General features: G+C 44.6%; 1 protein-coding gene across 2 annotated transcripts in view; it reads right to left on the reverse strand.

The window, feature by feature from the left end:
• Positions 1-21,390, reverse strand: part of LOC137332169 (GDNF family receptor alpha-4-like) — a 62,911-nt gene extending 41,521 nt beyond the window's left edge. For both annotated transcript variants that reach the window (XM_067995875.1, XM_067995874.1), the window contains exon 1: positions 20,759-21,390. In XM_067995875.1, coding sequence (XP_067851976.1) covers positions 20,759-20,798 — 40 coding nt within the window. In that variant the 5' untranslated portion in view covers positions 20,799-21,390. The remainder of the gene's footprint in view (positions 1-20,758) is intronic.
• Positions 21,391-21,913: the final 523 nt, after the last annotated feature.

Consider the following 21,913-nt stretch of genomic DNA (forward strand, 5'->3'; position numbering starts at 1 on the left):
ATCATTGGGAAACGCGTTTAATCACAGGGGATCGAATTTAATCATAGGGAAACATATTTATCCATAGGGAAACGCATTTAATCATAGGGAAACGCATTTAATCATAGGGAAACACATTTAATCATAGGGAACACATTTAATCATAGGGAAACATATTTAATCATAGGGGAACACATTTAACCATAGGGAACACATTTAACCATAGGGAACACATTTAACCTTAGGGAAACGTATTTATCCATAGGGAAACACATTTAATCATAGGGGATCGCATTTAATCATAGGGAAACGCATTTAATCATAGGGGATCGCATTTAATCATAGGGAAACGCATTTAATCATAGGGGATCGCATTTAATCATAGGGGATCGCATTTAATCATAGGGGATCGCATTTAATCATAGGGAAACATATTTATCCATAGGGAAACGCATTTAATCATAGGGAAACACATTTAATCATAGGGAAACACATTTAACCATAGGGGAACACATTTAACCATAGGGAACACATTTAATCGTAGGGGATCGCATTTAATCATAGGGAAACACATTTAATCATAGGGGAACACATTTAACCATAGGGAACACATTTAACCTTAGGGAAACATATTTATCCATAGGGAAACACATTTAATCATAGGGGATCGCATTTAATCATAGGGAAACACATTTAATCATAGGGGATCGCATTTAATCATAGGGAAACACATTTAATCATAGGGGATCGCATTTAATCATAGGGAAACATATTTATCCATAGGGAAACGCATTTAATCATAGGGAAACGCATTTAATCATAGGGAAACACATTTAATCATAGGGAAACACATTTAATCATAGGGGATCGCATTTAATCATAGGGAAACATATTTATCCATAGGGAAACGCATTTAATCATAGGGAAACGCATTTAATCATAGGGAAACACATTTAATCATAGGGGAACACATTTAATCATAGGGAACACATTTAACCATAGGGAAACGTATTTATCCATAGGGAAACACATTTAATCGTAGTGGATCGCATTTAATCATAGGGAAATGCATTTAATCATAGGGGATCGCATTTAATCATAGGGAAACACATTTAATCATAGGGGTTTGCATTTAATCATAGGGAAACACATTTAACCATAGTGGATCGCATTTAATCATAGGGAACACATTTAACCATAGGGAAACGTATTTATCCATAGCGAAACACATTTAATCATAGGGGATCGCATTTAACCATAGTGGATCGCATTTAATCATAGGGAACACATTTAACCATAGGGAAACGTATTTATCCATAGGGAAACACATTTAATCATAGGGAAACGCATTTAATCATAGGGAAACACATTTAATCATAGTGGATCGCATTTAATCATAGGGAAACGCATTTAATCATAGGGGTTTGCATTTAATCATAGGGAAACACATTTAACCATAGTGGATCGTATTTAATCATAGGGGATCGCATTTAATCATAGGGAAACACATTTAATCATAGGGGTTTGCATTTAATCACAGGGAAACACATTTAATCATAGGGGATCGCATTTAATCATAGGGAAACATATTTAATCATAGGGAAACGCGTTTAATCATAGGGGATCGCATTTAATCATAGGGAAACGCGTTTAATCATAGGAGATCGCATTTAATCATAGGGAAACGTATTTATCCATAGGGAAACGCGTTTAATCATAGGGGATCGCATTTAATCATAGGGAAACACATTTAATCATGGGGAAACGCGTTTAATCATAGGAGATCGCATTTAATCATAGGGAAACGTATTTATCCATAGGGAAACACATTTAATCATAGGGGATTGCATTTAATCATAGGGAAACATATTTAATCATAGGGAAACGCGTTTAATCATAGGGGATCGCATTTAATCATAGGGAAACACATTTAATCATAGGGAAACGTGTTTAATCATAGGGGATCGCATTTAATCATAGGGAAACGCATTTAAACATAGCGGATCGCATTTAATCATAGGGAAACACATCTAATCATAGCGAAACGTATTTATCCATAGGGAAACGCATTTAATCATAGGGGATCGCATTTAATCATAGCGGATCACATTTAATCATAGGGAACACATTTAATCATAGGTGATCGCATTTGACCATAGGGGATCGCATTTAGTCACAGAGGATCACATTTGGCCAAAGGGAAACGTATTTAATCATAGGGGAACACATTTAACCATAGGGGAACACATTTAACCATAGGGAACACATTTAATCATAGGGGAACACATTTAATCATAGGGGAACACATTTAACCATAGGGGAACACATTTAACCATAGGGGAACACATTTAACCATAGGGGAACACATTCAATCATAGGGGAACACATTTAACCTTAGGGAAACGTATTTATCCATAGAGAAACGCAATTAATCATAGGGGATCGCATTTAATCATAGGGAAACGCATTTAATCATAGGGGATCGCATTTAATCATAGGTGATCGCATTTGACTATAGGGGATCGCATTTAGTCACAGAGGATCACATTTGGCCAAAGGGAAACGTATTTAATCATAGGGGATCGCATTTAACCATAGGGAAACTCATTTAATCATAGGGGATTGCATTTAATCATAGGTGAACATACTTAACCACAGGGGAATGCATTTAACTATATGGGAATGCATTGCATTTAATCATATAGTCTTTACGAACCATTAACGACGTAACCTCCTACCCTGCCGATAGTGTACTACAGACCCTTCAATGCTCAGTATATGGATACTACTATCCTCCCAAGTCACAAAGGCAAGGTTTTTGTCATGGCCAGCATGACAAAAACCTCTGCAACTGGCATAACAAGCAGTTACACTCAGGCACAGATAGAAAGGGAAATGATGTCTTGGAATTGGTATCCAGGTAGGTGGTGAGAGTGTAGAGAGAAGAAATTGGATTCAAGTAGCAATGGGAAAGTCACAAGTTTCCTATAACCTTCTCTGCAGTTGTTTGATAATTTATTCAGGAGTCTGACTGGGATTAATTTATTCAGGAGTGCTGACTGGAATTAATTTATTCAGGAGTGCTGACTGGAATTAATTTATTCAGGGGGCTGACTGGGATTAATTTATTCAGGAGTTCTGACTGGAATTAATTTATTCAGGAGTGCTGACTGGGATTAATTTATTCAGGAGTCTGACTGGGATTAATTTATTCAGGGGGCTGACTGGGATTAATTTATTCAGGAGTGCTGACTGGAATTAATTTATTCAGGAGTGCTGACTGGAATTAATTTATTCAGGGGGGCTGATTGGGATTAATTTATTCAGGAGTGCTGACTGGAATTAATTTATTCAGGGGGCTGACTGGGATTAATTTATTCAGGAGTGCTGACTGGAATTAATTTATTCAGGAGTGCTGACTGGAATTAATTTATTCAGGGGGGCTGATTGGGATTAATTTATTCAGGAGTGCTGACTGGAATTAATTTATTCAGGGATGCTGACTGGAATTAATTTATTCAGGGGGGCTGATTGGGATTAATTTATTCAGGAGTGCTGACTGGAATTAATTTATTCAGGGGGGCTGATTGGGATTAATTTATTCAGGAGTGCTGACTGGAATTAATTTATTCAGGAGTGCTGACTGGAATTAATTTATTCAGGAGTGCTGACTGGGATTAATTTATTCAGGGGGCTGATTGGGATTAATTTATTCAGGAGTGCTGACTGGAATTAATTTATTCAGGGATGCTGACTGGAATTAATTTATTCAGGGGGGCTGATTGGGATTAATTTATTCAGGGATGCTGACTGGAATTAATTTATTCAGGGGGGCTGATTGGGATTAATTTATTCAGGGGGGCTGATTGGGATTAATTTATTCAGGGATGCTGACTGGAATTAATTTATTCAGGGGGGCTGATTGGGATTAATTTATTCAGGGATGCTGACTGGAATTAATTTATTCAGGGGGGCTGATTGGGATTAATTTATTCAAGGGGGCTGATTGGGATTAATTTATTCAGGGGGGCTGATTGGGATTAATTTATTCAGGGGGGCTGATTGAGATTAATGTATTCAGAATTAGTGATTGGGATTAACGTATTCAGAATTAGTGATTGGGATTAACGTATTCAGAATTAGTGATTGGGATTAATGTATTCATTCCCCAAAAGTGTCTTAGTTTATGCTGTGAATATACCATTGAAATAATACATCTAATTTTTTATTCTAACCTATCTCTGACTCACTGGCACTGCAAACATGTTTTCCTTTCTTTCCTCTCCTCCTTCCCTGAAGGCGCTGACTCCATGCTGGAGTACATTCCCTCAAGTGACCACTGGTCGGCCTGGAGTTTCTGCTAGAGTTAGATGCAGCAATGGGGAATCAATAGGGTTGTTCTGGATGGATGCATTAAGATGGGCCGAATGGCCTTTCCTGTAAGTATCTTGTGACTTTGTGAAAAGAAATGAGAACCAAAGTTGTCAATAGCAACTTACCAGGTTACTGACGAATTCAAAGTAAAAGAGCCGGGTTGAGGGGAAAAAGTGTGAATAACATATTAAAATACAAACAGTAGCAGTATTACTGACTGTATAGGAGTGGGCACATAAGACAACGTGCTGGAAACAGGTCCTAGTGATAAGTTATCACATTGTACATGATTAATCACTATAGGAGTAATTTTGACTTTGGGTGCTGGTGTTACACTGGAGATATCGGATCAGCCGTTCATTATACATCTCAATGTCAATGGAAATGAAAATCAGAAGAGTTGTATAATGGGCGGCTGATCCGCTATCTCCCGCATTACACCATCCTTCACCTAAAATCAATATTACCCCCTATAGCTTTTCCTGTCCAACCCTGTGAGATATACATTTTTATATTAACACTTATCTGAGGCACATATATATATACAAATAGATTAATATTTAGAGTGCCAAAAAGTCAAGAACTACAAATTTAAACTAACAAGTTGTTAAAATGTAGGGCTGAATTGCTAATCGTAATCCCCATGGAATGGGAATTTCAAGTTGTTGGACAAACTATTCTGGAGGCAGCTGAACACTGCTTCACACAATGAAATGGGAAGTAGCAGGAAGAAGAAAAAAATTGCATTTATTCAGCACCTTTCATAACCTCAGGGCGTCTCAAAGTGCTTTACAGCCAATAAATTACTTTTAATGTGTAATCAAGGTTTTATTAAGGCAAACAAGCTAAAGCCCGATCCATGTTTATAACAAACCATAGGATAATAGAAAGGTTACAGCACGGAAGGGAGGCCATTTGGCCCATAGAGTCTCCACGCCGGCTCTATGCAAGAGCAATCCAGCTAGTCCCACTCCTCCGCCTTATCCCTGTAACCCTGCAATTTTATTCCTTTCAAGTACTTATCCAGTTCCCTTTTGAAGGCCATGATTGAATCTGCCTCCACCACCCCCTCAGGCAGTGCATTCCAGATCCCAACCACTCGCTGTGTAAAAACGTTTTTCCTCGTGGCACCTTTGGTTCTTTTGCCAATCACCTTAAATCTATGTCCTCTGGTTCTTGACCCTTCCGCCAATGGGAACTGTTTCTCTCTATCTACCAGACTAAAATATAACTGGCACTGGAATAAAACAAGTGATCTTTTCTTGAGTTGTCATATTTTACCCCACATTTAATGACCAACCAGTGAATATAGAATTTGTTGCGGTGGTAAGTGGACTGATACAACTCACTCTCGGGATCAATCCTGTGTTCAATGGCTGTGACGATCACAGTTCTGTAATATCAGTCTGATCAGTGCATTTCACATCTCACAATAACCTCAGTAGACTTGTATTCTACCGTTTGGATATATATCTCAGCATTTTGTTTGCTTTTCTAATTGCCTCACCACATTGCCAAGACAATAAACCGTGAGAAGTCCACTATTACTCTCAGGACCTTTTATGAGTCTCTCTATGCTACTTCTGTTCTACTTATATATTCACATTATTTAGCCTAATGTGCAAATTTAACATTTCTCAATATTGAATTTCGCTTTCCATCTGTCTGTAAATTGTCCCGCTCCTGTTACACATTCTTAGCTGCATCCTCAGTTTTTACTGCTTTTTTTACACTGGTCTCTCACAAATCTTGCATTTAATCTTGGAATCTAAGTCATTTATGTACATATGAAACAGAGGTCCCAGCACTCACCCCTGCAGAACTCCACTCACCACTTGCCCTAGTCCAGCAATACACTTCTCACTCACTCTTGCTATGATTACATCAGAATCATGACATATCAACTATATGGAGTCAACTGGCTTCTGCCATGATACTCAGCACAGTATAAAGCAGATAAAACCTCCCTGAGATCTATGCTGTATATATATATATTCTTTAAGTGAAAGCTGGACCAGTTTTGGGCTGGGGCGGAGATCACCTCATACAAAAGGTAGGTACTACATGATATTAATCAGGGCCAGAGTGACCTCCTGGACTAGTTTCGATCGCCTAAGGGGGGGTCGGAGAGGAATTTCCCAGATTTTATTTTTCCCAAATTGGCCTAGGTTTTTATCTGGTTTGTTGCCTCTCCCACGAGATCACATGGCTTTCAGGTGGGGTGCGGAGTGTACATATTGTGACGCGCAAGGCATTTCCATTGTGTGGAACAGGCTGGATGGACCAGAGGGTCCTTTCCTGTCCGTCGTTGGTCGCATGTAAAAAGAAAAGGGGCGAGGGGAGTAATTTCCAGGCAGTACCTCAGGGTCTAATTGATGTTTATGACCTGCTTGAGTTTCACTGGCATGCCTTGTATCCACCTCTGCTCTGTGTCAATGGATAATTTAACTTTTTGTCAATTAAAGCAGCAATACAAAGGCCCACAATCTCCTCTCTGAGATGCTAATCGGCTGACTGTTCATCTAAACTGACTGCTTTTTAAAAAAAAACTAACACCTAAATTAAGGTCTGGGGTCAGTATTATTCCGCTTCCTCTGGAAGAAAAGGAGGATCACATGGAGGCACAGGATCAAACCAGTAGCCAAAATAATCTTAAAGAGAATGCCTCTCTGTTCATTAACTGAGGCACGCTACGATATGCTACCTACATACATCAGGGCAAATGAAAACACCCTTGACCAGGGAGTGAGGGCTCACCTATGAGACTAGCCTGAAACACGGAAGAAAAAATCAAAAGAAAAAGGGTTAATGAAACCAAAAGTGTACATTGGGGCGATTCTGTCATAGATGGTGCACCTGTGGAAATCACAGATGCTCAGCCAGCTTCACAGAATCACTCTGTTATATATTGTATATTGCATATTATGGGCTCGATTTTAGCGTCGGGTTTCCTGTGCGTTATCGGCGGGGCGGGCTCCAAAATGTCAATTTCCACGTGCGGGAGCGGATCGCGCCGAGATCCCGACCACTTCCGGGTGCCGCGCTGACGTGCGGGGCTGCGTGCGCAGACCCCGCTGGTGGGAATCCCGCAGGCACTTAAAGCCAGCGGGGTTCCACTTGAGTGTATTTACCTTGCTTGTTGAGGTCATTAAATGAGCTGAATCAGCTGTCAAAACAGGAAGTGTGGGATTTTACCTTCAAGGCAGAGTGTTTCACACACTGGGGGAAACAGTCTCCCTTCAACCGGTCGTGTTGCAGCCAGCAGCCTGTGGCAGCTGCCAAGGTGCACTCCACAACGGGTGGGAGAGCCCTCACCCACGCAGGAGGCCACCGCGTCACGTAGGGCAACCCCTGCCCTCCACCACCCCCCGCCAAGCCAGAGGACAGACCGACGTGAAACCGCAGCCCCAGTGCGAGGAACCACCTACCTACCGTGCACAACCCCTCAGACCAACACCTGCCAGATGGGTGGTGCGTTGACATCCTCGGAGGACGAACAGCATGACCAGCCCCAGCAGCCTCGCAGTCCACGCCGTCCGCCTCGGAGACGTGGAGCCCCCCAACACGGTGCTGTGGCACACCCACCTGCACAGCAGGAGGGAGGGCAACCACAGAGAGAGATGCGTCGCAGGAGGCACTACCCTCCGCACAGGGTGTACAGACCGAGGCTCAGCTTCATGGACCTCTCCGAGGAGCAGTGCATACGTCGGCTCAGAGTCAATCGGCAGGTAGTCGCCGACATCTGCAGCCTCCTTAACGACGAGCTGCTCCCTGATGGACCAAGCAGCATCTTCTTACCTGTCGCCGTCAAAGTCACCACTGCCCTCAACTTCTTCGCATCCGGATCCTTCCAGGGTGCCACCGGGGACATCACCGGGGTCTGTCAGTCGTCTGCACACAAGTGCATAAGGCAGGTCACCGATGGGTTGTTCCGCAGGGCCTCGCACTACATCAACTTCGCCATGGACGAGCGCAGCCAGATGGAGAGGGCGGTTGGATTCATGCCATGGCCGGCTTCCCACGGGTACAGGGTGTAATCGATTGCACCCACATAGCAATACGGGCACCTCCGCATGAGCCAGGGCTGTTCATCAACAGGAAGGGGTATCACTCCATGAACGCCCAGCTCATCTGTGACCACCGCCAGAGATTCCTACACGTGTGCGCCAGATACCCCGGCAGCTGCCACGATGCCTTCGTCCTCAGGGAGTCCACCGTCCCGCCCATCCTCCACGCACCCAACCCCGGCAACGGCTGGCTCCTCAGCGACAAGGGGTATCCCCTACACACGTGGCTCATGACGCCTCTGAGGAACCCCATCACCGAGCCGGAGCGTCGGTACAATGACAGCCACACTGCTACCAGGTCTACAATTGAGCAGACCATAGGGCTGCTCAAGATGCGCTTCAGGTGCATTGATCGTTCTGGGGGAGCGCTCCAATACACACCACTCAGAGTGGGACGAATCATAGTTGTCTGCTGTGCCCTGCATAACATGGCACTACAGAGAGGGGTGCCGCTGGAGGAGGCCCAATCCACACCCTACACCCACATTGAGGACGGCGATGAGGAGGAGGAGGAGGAGGTGGAGGAGGAGGAGGAGGAGGAGGAGGGGGAGGAGGAGGCCGCACGAGAGGATGATGTACGACCCATGCGCCGAACCACGACTCACCGGGATGCTCGCCGGGCCAGGGAGGCACTCATACGTCAACGGTTCTCCTAGAGTCAGACAGTGCGAGGCGCTCGCATCTCCTCACCGGCACATGCGAGGGGACATACCAGCCCCCTCCACTGAAGAGTGTTGCCAGTACCCACACACCCACAGCAGTGTGCCCAATGGGCGGCAGCAGGTGTTCGCCGTCATGATGGGCCGCACGGAACGCACCTATTGCACAGGCCGCGGAAGAATGGACGAGAGGTGGCAGGAGTGGTGAGAACGATAGTGTTTAATATGTACAATGTGAAATACTATAAACAAAACGTGTATAAATTAACAGACACCCTGGTGCATTCCCTTTGTGCTTATAACGCCTTTGGATTTCTTTTGCTGGAACCCCTAAGTGGTGCTACCCCTGTGGCTCCAGCAGAGGTAGTGGCAGGTTGCTCGTGTTCTCGCCCTGACCGGGTAGATGCTTTGGGCCGACGGCCCCTGGGTTTCGATGCCCGTGAGGGCACCTCCACAGACTGCTCCTCCTGCACCGGGGCAGGGGCAGACTCGGCCACCTGGAGAGGAGGCACCATTGCGGGTACTGGTTGAGAGGGGGGCAACGGGTGGGACGTGGGGGCGCCTTGAGAAGCGTCCCCGCTTCCATGTCCCCGTTCACCATCATCCCTCTCGTGGCCTCGGCCCACATCACCCCTTCCACCCTGCTGGACGGCAGTTTGGATGGCATGTGTGAGGCCTTGCAAGGCCACCCCTAGTGTATCCGTCAGCCTGTTTATGGCGGCGGAATGTTGCTCAGCCTGAATCCGTACAGCCGTTGTCAGGGCCTGCACGGACTCGATGTGGAGCTGTGCGTGACGCTCGAGGGAGGCTAGCCTGTCCTCCACCGCAGACGTTCCCGCACCTACCCGCGACACTATGTCGCCGGTACCCTCCTGTGCCTGCGCCACCAATGCCCGCATGCAGGAGTTGGACTCCTCCATCGCCTGCGCTATTGTGGACAATGCGCGCGGCACCTCTCCCAGTACCTCGGCAATTAGCTGGTGGCCCTCGACGACTCTCCTTTTCACTGGTGGCCCCCTGGGTTCAGCATCTGGGTCCGGCTGAGCAGAGCCTGGAGATGAGTGCTCCCACCGACGCGGACCCTCCGCGGCTGCCCCTGCCACCAGGGTCTGCTCATGCTCACTCGTGCCCGGTGAATCACCAAGTGCTACCCCAACTAGTTGGCGAGGGGGACCCACCGAGGTGCATGTCTCTGCGCTGGTGGATGGTTGGCTCAGATGTGACGATGCACCCTCAGAGACCGCCATGTCCTCTGAGGAATCGCCCTCCTCAATCACAGTGCTCGCAGACGGCCCTGCAAGAGAACAGAGGGCACTATGAGGCATGTGCACAAACGTTACGGTGCGCCTGATGGCAGGTGATGATACGGTCACTCGCGATCATGGGTGTTGAGTGTCAGCTTTCCCTTACCGGCCGTTTCTGCAGCGACAGACTCGCCTCTGTGACAGACAGGCAATGTGGCGTGCGGGCAAGGTCGAGCGCCTCCACCTCTGCGTCTGTCAGGTCGACCACGTGCGGCGGGCCACCTCCGGTGCGTGCCCTTTCCCTGTTGTTCTTGCTTCTCTTCTCCTGTCAAGGCAAAACACAGATGCGTGAGTGAGTGCAGATTGCATAGTGACACGCATCGAGCATTGGTGTGGGTGGGTTGGGCGTGGGGCAGATGGATGGGAGGATGCGTGTGCCACATGCCCATCCCATTGCATGGGGATTGGGGTGTGTGGTAGTGTTCGGGTGGGGACAGGGACGGTGGGTACTTGCGGGCACGGCGAGGATGGTGAGTGAGTGGCTGTGAGGATTGCTGCGGGAGCGCTGTGGTGGCTCTGCAGGAGGGGTTGTGATGTGTTTGGCGTGATGGTGGGGACGGGTTGTGGGAAGGTGCATTGGTGTACTCACCTTGCCAGACCTAGTGAGGTCATTGAACCGCTTGCGGCACTGCTCCCATGTCCTGGGGGTGTTGGCCCTGCTGCTGACCTCCGCCGCCACCTCTGCCCATGCCTTCCTGGTGGCGGCGGCAGGGCACTTGCGTCCGTCCGCAGGGAACAGCGTGTCCCTCCTCCTCCTCACGCCCTCCAGCATCAGCTGCAGCGCGAGGTCCGAAAAACGTGGCGCAGCCTTTCCCCTGGGTTGCGCCATCCTGTTTTGCCTACTGATTGCAGCAGGAGGGGCTTTGGAAGACTGCCCCTTTAAGTGGAGCTCCTACATCGCGTCGACGGTAGTGCGCATGCGCAGCCCGCCGGCACGCAGCTGGGGAGCGGAGAACCCGGAAGCAGGGCTTAATTTGATCAATTATTCCGCGATCGCGCGGGGGGCGCACGCAATTAGCCGTCCGCGTTTTCCATGCTCCCGGAGGACCACCCGCTGGGAACCCGCAGGCCTGCTAAAATCGAGCCCTATATGTTTTGTGTATACTATATGTTCCATGTTAAATATTTTGTGTATATTGTATATTACATATTGCATATTATATACTTTGTGTATATTATATAATGGGCCGGAATTTGCTGAAAAAGTAACGGCATGTGAACGACGCACGCATTATTAATGTGCAAATCGGCCAGCAACTTGTGGTGAAGAAGAGAATCCCCATGAATTGCAAATCACCACAAGTTGTTAGACGATTTGCGCCACTCTGCTGTTAGCTTCACAAAAATGGTATCTCGCACTTAACCTCCCTGTGAGTTTCATGAAGTTGCTGCATTTGCACATTAATTGCCCATCAATGCGCCACAGAAAGTTAAGTCTAGTAATTAATAGCTTAAATATCCTTTTAACGGTGTGATAATTGTTAATGACTGCCAATCAATCGCTTTGACCCAGAAAGTGAACAATTAAAAGTGTGGAGTCTCATTCTTTCAGGTAATGAATTGTTGTTGGAGATTTTTAAAATGTCAAATGTCAAATTTGTAATTTTTTTTCCTTTCTATCTTTTTTTTCTCTCATAGGAACATAGGAACAGGAGTAGGCCATTCGGCCACACGAGCCTGTTCCACCATTCAATTAGATCGTGGCTGATCTATATCTTAAACCCATCTACCCACCTTAGTTCCCTAACCCTTACTACCCTTGCCTAATAAAAATTTATCATTCTCAGTTTTTAAATTTTCAATTGACCTAACCTCAACAGGTTTTTGGGGGAGAGAGTTCCAGATTTCAACTACCCTTAGTGTGAAGAAGTGCTTCCCCTGAATGACCTAGCTCTAATTTTAAAGTTATGCCCCTTTGTTCTGTACTCTCCCACCAGAGGAAATAGCTTCTCTCTATCTTCCCTATCAAATCCTCTAATCATCTTAAACACCTCAATTAGATCACCCCTTAATCTTCTATATTTAAGGGAATACAATCCTAGTCCATGCAACCTTGCCTCACAATTTAACCCTTTTAACCCTGACGTCATTCTGGTGAATCTGCGCTGCACCCCCTCCAGCCCAATATATCCTTCCTGAGGTACGATGCCAAGAACTTAATGCAGCACTCCAGATGGGGTCTAAACAGAGCTCTGAAAAGCTGTAACATAACTTCCACCTCTTTGTATTCCAGCCCTCTTGAGATAAAGGCCAACATTTCATTTACCTTTTAAATTATTTTTGTACCTGTCCACTAGCTTTTAGTGATTTCTGTACTTGGACCCCTAAATCTCTCTGTTCAGCCACAGTTCCTAGCTTCTCATCATTTAGAAAATACTCTGATCTTTCTTAGGTCCAAAGTGGATGACCTCACACGTTCCTACATTGAACTCCATAGTTATATTAGGAAAAAGAGGGTGGTCAGGAGCAGTGTTGGCCCCTTAAAAACTGAAAGTGGGGATATTGTCATTGACAATGGGGAAATGGCAGATATGTTGAACAATTACTTTGCGTCAGTATTTACAGTCGAAAAAGAGGAAATCCCAAGAAAACTAATATTGAATCGGGACTCAATAAAATTAACATAAGTAAAGTAACAGTAACAGTAATGAAGAAAATAATAGCACTAAAGAGTGACAAATCCCCAGGACCAGATGGTTTCCATCCCAGGGTTTTAAAGGAAGTAGGTGAGCAGATTGCAGATGCCCTAACTATAATCTTTCAAAGTTCTCTAGATTCAGGAACTGTCCCTCTAGATTGGAAAATTGCACGTGTCACTCCGCTTTTTAAGAAAGGAGAGAGAGGGAAACCAGGGAATTATAGACCAGTTAGCCTAAAATCTGTTGTGGGGAAATTGCTGGAGTCTATAATTAAGGATAGGGTGACTGAACACCTCGAGAATTTTCAGTTAATCAGGGAGAGCCAGCATGGATTTGTGAAAGGTAGGTCGTGCCTGACAAACCTGATTGAATTTTTTGAAGAGGTGACTAAAGTAGTGGACAGGGGAATGTCAATGGATGTTATTTATATGGACTTCCAGAAGGCATTTGATAATGTCCCACATAAGAGACTGTTAGCTAAGATAGAAGCCCATGGAATCGAGGGAAAAGTACGGACTTGGTTAGGAAGTTGGCTGAGCGAAAGGCGACAGAGAGTAGGGATAATGGGTAAGTATTCACATTGGCAGGATGTGACTAGTGGAGTCCCGCAGGGATCTGTCTTGGGGCCTTAATTATTCACAATATTTATTAACGACTTAGATGAAGGCATAGAAAGTCTCATATCTAAGTTTGCCGATGACACAAAGATTGGTGGCATTGTAAGCAGTGTAGAAGAAAACATAAAATTACAAAGCGATATTGATAGATTAGGTGAATGGGCAAAACTGTGGCAGATGGAATTCAATGTAGACAAATGTGAGGTCATCCACTTTGGATCAAAAAAGGATAGAACAGGGTACTTTCTAAATGGTAAAAAGTTAAAAACAGTGGATGTCCAAAGGGACTTAGGGGTTCAGGTACATAGATCATTGAAGTGTCATGAACAGGTGCAGAAAATAATCAATAAGGCTAATGGAATGCTGGCCTTTATATCTAGAGGACTGGAGTACAAGGGGGCAGAAGTTATGCTGCAGCTATACAAAACCCTGGTTAGACTGCACCTGGAGTACTGTGAGCAGTTCTGGGCACCGCACCTTCGGAAGGACATATTGGCCTTGGAGGGAGTGCAGCGTAAGTTTACTAGAATGATACCCGGACTTCAAGGATTCAGTTACGAGGAGAGATTACACAAATTGAGGTTGTATTCTCTAGAGTTTAGAAGGTTAAGGGGTGATCTGATCGAAGTTTATAAGATATTAAGGGGAACGGATAGGGTGGATAGAGAGAAACTATTTCCGCTGGTTGGGGATTCTAGGAGTAGGGGCACAGTCTAAAAATTAGAGCCAGACCTTTCAGGAGTGAGATTAGAAAACATTTCTACACACAAAGGGTGGTAGAAGTTTGGAACTCTCTTCCGCAAACAGCAATTGATACTACCTCAATTGCTAAATTTAAATGTGAGATAGATAGCTTTTTGGCGACCAAAGGTATTAAGGGATATGGGCCAAAGGCAGGTATATGGAGTTAGATCACAGATCAGCCATGAACTTATCAAATGGCAGAGCAGGCACGAGGGGCTGAATGGCCTACTCCTGTTCCTATGTTCCTATGTTCCTAACTCCATCTTGTGGAGATGCCAGTGATGGACTGGGGTGGACAAATGTAAGGAGTCTTACAACACCAGGTTATAGTCCAACAGATTTATTTAAAATCACAAGCTTTCGGAAGCTTCCTCCTTCGTCACCTGACGAAGGAGGAAGCCTCCGAAAGTTTGTGATTTTAAATAAATCTGTTGGACTATAACCTGGTGTTGTAAGATTCCTTACCTAACTTCATCTGTCACAGTTCTGCCCACTTACTTAATCTATCAATGTCCCTTTGCAACTTTCTGCTCCCATCTACACTATTTACTGTGCCACCTAACATAGTGTCGTCAGCAAACTTGGATATACATCTCTCTACTCCTTCATCCAAATCATTTATAAATATAGTGAAAAGCTGCGGTCTCAGTATGGATCCCAGGAGGACACCACTAGTCACATTCTGCCAATTTGAGTACATACCCATTAACTCTACTCTCTGTCTCCTAACTCCTAACCAATTCCCTATCCAAGCCAATAATTTGCCGCGAAAATCCATGCGCTCTCATTTTTGTTAAATTAGTCCCCTATGTGGAACCTTGTCGAATGCCTTCTGGACATCCATATAAATAACATCTATAGATACTCCTTTATCTACCACGTTAGTTACCTACTCAAAAAAATCAATTTGGTTCGTTAGACATGACTTACCCTTTACACATCCATGCTGGCTCTCTCTGATCAGCTCATATTTGTCCAAATGCTCAGTCACTCTGTCCCTAATAACAGATCCTTCTCTATATTTCTCTTTCTATACTTGATTTGACATTGAATTCACCAACTCTATTTCACCCTCCTTCTCAGCCCTTCCTCTGTTTCTTTCACAATCCTTAAATCTCATAGGTTGAAGAGATACACTGTTTGTCCTGTCGTTCACCAAGGTCCCAGATGCCTCGTTGCCCTCGTTGCTCCGTTACCCGTTCGCACTTCCAGCAATTTACAGGGCAAAACATTTTTGAGCTGAAGGGTGCAGGAAAAGGTCTAACTAACCAGGCATGCCACGAGATGTCCTGCTCCAGCAAATTCCGGCCCAGTGTATATTGCATATGATATATTTTGTATATATTGTATATTATATGGTATATTGTATATTATATATTTTGTGTATATTGTGTATTTTATGTTGTGTGTTACATATTTTGTATATAGTGCATATTATATTTTGTGTATATTGCATATGGCATATTATCTTATAAATTGAATCTTACATATTATATATTGTATATTGATTATAGATTTCACATTACATATTACATACTAGATTGAATTTCCTTATTAGATTGTACATTACGGATTATATACTACAGCTTGTATATTATAAATGACATATTGTATATATATTGTACACTGTATATTATGGATTGAATATGGCATTAAGTATATTATAGGTTGGATATTGTATATTTACTGCACACTGGATATTGTTCTGCAGAGAAAAATGACAAACAGGGAGCCAGAAAGAAAACACCTCCTTTGTGCAGACAATAAATTCTTTTCTATTTTACACAACAGAAAAGTGAGAATATTTTAATACTATATCACCAGTATTTTTAAAATATAAGGCGAGTATTTTAATATTATGCTGTATTTTTTAAATGTTGTAAATATCTATGGTGGTGGGTGAGTCTGGTTAAGCTACTGTGAACTGTAGTATTAACCAGTCCTATGATTCTGTTGAGAAAAAGGTTGAGCTTTACTCTACAAGCTGTCCTGTTATCTCAGTAGTACTCAATTAGTTTGACTAGATGGCCACTTGGCAAAATAATCTAGTGACCCTGGCATCCACATTCCAGGTGCTTGACCTCACACCCTGTATTATTCACCCTTAACCATTGTATAAGGTCAGACACAATGGGGGTAAAATCCAGCACATGACCACCCATTTTTCTGGCGTAAAATTGGCGCTAGACCTCCTAATTCTGCGTCATAATCAGCCATGTCCAAACTGCACTGGACGCCATATTGGCTTGGGTGACTTTTAGTCGTACAGGGTGCTTGCCTGAAACAGGCTTTAAGCTTCTTAAATATTCAATAGGGCCCCAAGTGCGAAATTCAGGTACAAATGGGCGGAGCTTGCACCACGCATGTTCTGCCTAGTTGCACCAGATGGCCCAACCACCAATCCCTAAAGGGACCACTAGAGGCTGCTCATAAAAAAAAGAAAATTTCAGTTTTTATTTTTCTGGTCCCAGAAGCTGCAGAAAATACAGAAGCCCACTGCCGATCCATTCGAGGGCCCCCCCCCGCCCCCCCCAACTGGGATTGCCAGACTCAACCTGACAGCCAGTTCAGCATAGGAGCCAGCCTATTTCCCACCCTCCCTGACCCCGCTTCACATCCACAGCTCTCCAGCGGTATTGCAATGATATAATGATATTGGCCGAATTTGGCTCAGGCCTCAGCCTGGCATGGACCGGCAACAGAGAGACGTCGCTGCACCAACTTTGCGCCCGTTTTTTGGCTTAAGTCCAATTTCTCGGTCAGTGGTTTCCCTCCCTGTACCTGATCCTACGATAACTCAGAAGTTGGTAGACCCTGTTGATTGAGAGTGAACTACTGTGATCATTTAAAACTGTGTTTAGTTTAAAAACTAGTACATTATTATGGGAATTTAGTTAGCAGATCACATAACACCATCACCTCCACGTTCCCCAACAAGTCACACACCATTCCTTCATTATCATGGAATTCCCCACCGAATATTATTGTGGGAGCAGTAAAAGCAAACGGACTGCAACGGCTCAAGGAGAAGGCTCACCCCCTTCTCAGAGCAACTAGGGATGGACAATAACAGCCGACCTTGTCAGCATCGGCCGCATCCCAAGAACAACTTTTTAAAAAGAAATGATCAGGATTTTGTGAAAATTATTCACTCTGTCATTTGTATTTGAGTTTTAGTAAATAGGAGGATTTTAATGAACTGCTACACATAACCTTTTAATTCAATAATTATCAATCCAAGCATAACCAGACAATACCATTATTTAGAATAATGGACACCTGGGAGTAAGGTACAGCCTAGAATCTAATCGAAGGGTTCAGATAGTATATATAGAACAATGGATACCTGGGAGTGAGACGGATTATTTTACCACTGCAGAGCACTATTGTACTGAACACCTCTATTTTGTGCATCATTGCACTCAGCACCACTACACCATCCATTGCTGAATCCTGCACCACCATTTCATGCTAACACACTCTCAAAAAATATTTCTGAAGCAGAACTGGTGCGACGCAATCAACAAGGGGTTAACTGGCTGCCTACTTGTGATTAGATTTTTGATAAATTAATTCCCTGTCTATTCCTGACTCGATGAAAAGACTGACGTGATCACAAAAGCCTATGAAGAGCAATCTGTCATCCAGCAGCAAGACAACTGGAAGGTTAATGCTGGATGGGGGGGTAATACATCTTCTTATAAAATGTTGTAATTTTTTTTTACAAATGACACCAGTACTGCTTCATTTATAAGCCACGTCCAGCTTTTTTTTTAACTCAGACATGCAGTAGTTGTTGTTGGCACAAAACACTAGTGTGCTTTTCCCACTCCCCTAGTTTTCATTTCCATTTCAACAGTGAAAGGTATCGAGCTCATCCCAGTGAAACCTTCCGTGTGTTGTTTTATCTGAAGGGGATCAGTAAATAAAGCTGTGCTGAGACACTAAGGTAGAATGCACTTCCTTACAATTGACCATTGGCCAAGTTCTTGAAGTTTGATTCCTAAATATTGCAGGCAGGAGCTTAAAGAAGATTAACAACATTTTAATTAGGGATGGATCGCCTGCCAGCTTATTCAAACAATCAATCGCAAATAGTCTCCTGCTCACTCTCTTTATTGCTCTGTAATGTCATGAAACAACTTTTGTTTTTTTTATGCTTACTACCCCTTTCAATAATATCATATAGGAGTATCATTTGGGTCCACCGTAGTGTTGGTATCATACATATTGTACAGGTGATATTGGACTGGCAGCATTGTGCAAGTTGTATTGTACGGATGGGATCATCCTGGTGGTGTACAGGCAATACTGCTCTGTAGATGTAAAGGTGGCATTGTACAGGCAATGTGGCATCGGCAGTACCATTGTACATACATTATTGGGAAGGTGGTATGGTACAGATGGTATTGTACTGACGCTATTAGGCAGCTGGTATGGTACAGGTGGTATTGCACAGATGCTATTCGGCAGGTGGTATGGTAGATGGTATCATGCAGACGATACTGGGCAGGTGGAATGGTACAGATGGCATCGTACAGACGCTTATTGAGCATGGTACTGATGCAATTGTACAGACAATATTGTACAGATACTATTGGGCAGGTGGAATAGTACAGACGGTATTGTACAGACGATATTGTACATGCGCTACTGGGCTGGTGGAATGGTGCAGATGGTATCGTACAGACGATATTGTTATGGACGCTATTGGGCATGGAATGGTACAGACGATACTGTACAGGTGGTATGGTACAGATAGTATTGGGAAGGTGGTATGGTACAGATGGTATTGAGAAGGTGGAATGATACAGATGGTACTGGGCAGGTGGTATGGTTTAGATGGTATTGAGACGGTAGTATGGTACAGATGATATTGGGCAGGTGGAATGGTACAGCTAGTATTGGGCAGGTGGTATGGTACAGATAGTACTGGGCAGGTGGTAGTACAGATAGTATTGGGCAGGTGGTATGGTACAGATAGTACTGGGCAGGTGGTATGGTACAGATAGTACTGGGCAGGTGGTATGGTACAGATAGTACTGGGCAGGTGGTATGGTACAGATAGTACTGGGCAGGTGGTATGATACAGATAGTAATGGGCAGGTGGTATGGTACAGATAGTACTGGGCAGGTGGTATGATACAGATAGTAATGGGCAGGTGGTATGGTACAGATAGTACTGGGCAGGTGGTATGATACAGATAGTAATGGGCAGGTGGTATGGTACAGATAGTACTGGGCAGGTGGTATGGTACAGATAGTACTGGGCAGGTGGTATGGTACAGATAGTACTGGGCAGGTGGTATGATACAGATAGTAATGGGCAGGTGGTATGGTACAGATAGTACTGGGCAGGTGGTATGATACAGATAGTAATGGGCAGGTGGTATGGTACAGATAGTATTAGGCAGGTGGTATGGTAGAGATGGTATTGAGAAGGTGGAATGGTAGACAGGGCAGGTGGTATGGCACAGATGGTACTGGGCAGGTGCAATGGTACAGATGGTTTTGAGAAGGTGCAATGGTACAGATGGTTTTGAGAAGGTGGTATGGTACAGATGGTACTGGGCAGGTGGTATGGTACAGATGGTACTGGGCAGGTGCAATGGTACAGATGGTTTTGAGAAGGTGCAATGGTACAGATGGTTTTGAGAAGGTGGTATGGTACAGATGGTACTGGGCAGGTGGTATGGTACAGATGGTACTGGGCAGGTGCAATGGTACAGATGGTTTTGAGAAGGTGGAATGGTACAGATGGTATATGTACAGGTGGTATCCTACTGACAATACAGTATATTACACTTTTGTGCACTAATTCGTATTGTTAATTTCTCGAAAGCTAAATCATAAAGTCGAATTAAATGCACTAACAAGACCAGAATCGTCCCGGTATCAGAGCAATACGAAAAATCACACCAAATCCAACCCATGTCCCATTTTATAGGGACCTCCGTCTTCAAAAGGTTCCCTGTGGATTTGACCACAATCAGATCAGCGCTGGGAAGCCTCGGTCTGTTGACTGATTAAAAATTGGTGAAATCTTAAAAACACGTTTAGATACTTCCTAATCCTGTCTTTTTTTCCCGTTTTAATCCGTTCAGTCTCCTCAAAAAGAGCACTAACAACTGGCCGAGCGGAAAAGATAAAAGTACAAAGACTTACAATTCTAAAAGAGAAAACAAATTACAGAAAATTTTAAACTGACTTTGAAATGTAATATACTGCTTTTATTTAAATATATATATATAATATATTTCTAATATACATATATATATTGATTCTGCAAACAGCAAATGAATGATAATCGGGTTTAACTAACTTTATAGGACAGACCTACTGAAAGGTCCAGGTTTGAGGCGGTGATGTACTTACCGACAAGCGCCAGGAGTAGGGAAATCCCCGGGACCATCATGCTGGCTCTGGCCGGACTTCGGGACTCGCTGCTGGCTGTCAGTTTCGTGTCGCTTTCACTGTCTCGCTGCCCCCGCTCGGCACCGAGAGCAGCGCCTGGCAGCCCGGGCTCGCTGCTGCATCCAGTTCCCAGCACAGAAACACACACACAAACTTTATCAGATCACCAATTTACGACAGCCGGGGTAGGAGGAGAGAAATCTCAGCTTCAAGACGTCAAAGAAATCCCCCAAACTGCCCTCTTTAATTTTCTTCTAGTTATAAATATTTTTCCAACTTCTCATTTTGAAACCAAAAAAAATGCAAGAGGTCAACTGGGGAATAAAATCCAACTAATTTTGTGATTTGTTTTTCATCTTCGCGTTTCTTTCCTCTTCACTTTGCTGGTGCCTGATTCCTTGGTGCTCAGGAGCAGCCAGCAGCCCGTCGGTCCATGGGAAGCCGCTGTGCCCTGAACCCTCTCTCTCCCTTCTCTTTGTGTCTCTGGTTACTACTGGCTTTTTACAACATCACACCCACCCACGTGCCGAGACAGCAGTGATACACAGAGATTCAGCCAGTGACTGCATCAGAACAGGTAGCATCACACACACGCACACACACCCACACACCCTCACACACAGACACACACCCTCACACACAACACAATACACCCTATACACAGCACACACACCCACACAAAGACATACACCCTCATGCACAGACACACACCCTCACACACAGCACATCCCATACACAGCACACACCCACACAAAGACACACACCCTCATACACAGACACACACCCTCACACAGCACACCACACACACACACCCCGTACACAGCACACACACCCACACGCCACACACACAGACACACCCCCACACAACACCCACACGCCATACACAGACACACTCCTCACACACATACCACACACCCACACACTACACACAAATAGCACACAGACACACAGCCACATCACACACAGCACACACACAAACACAGACACACACCATGCACACAACACACAGACACACCCCACACACAGCACACACACCCACACACATAGACACACACCCACACACAGACACACCCCACACACAACACCCACACGCCATACACGGACAAACCCCACACA

This window comes from Heptranchias perlo, chromosome 14 (genome assembly GCF_035084215.1).
Source record: "Heptranchias perlo isolate sHepPer1 chromosome 14, sHepPer1.hap1, whole genome shotgun sequence".
NCBI lineage: Eukaryota > Metazoa > Chordata > Chondrichthyes > Hexanchiformes > Hexanchidae > Heptranchias > Heptranchias perlo.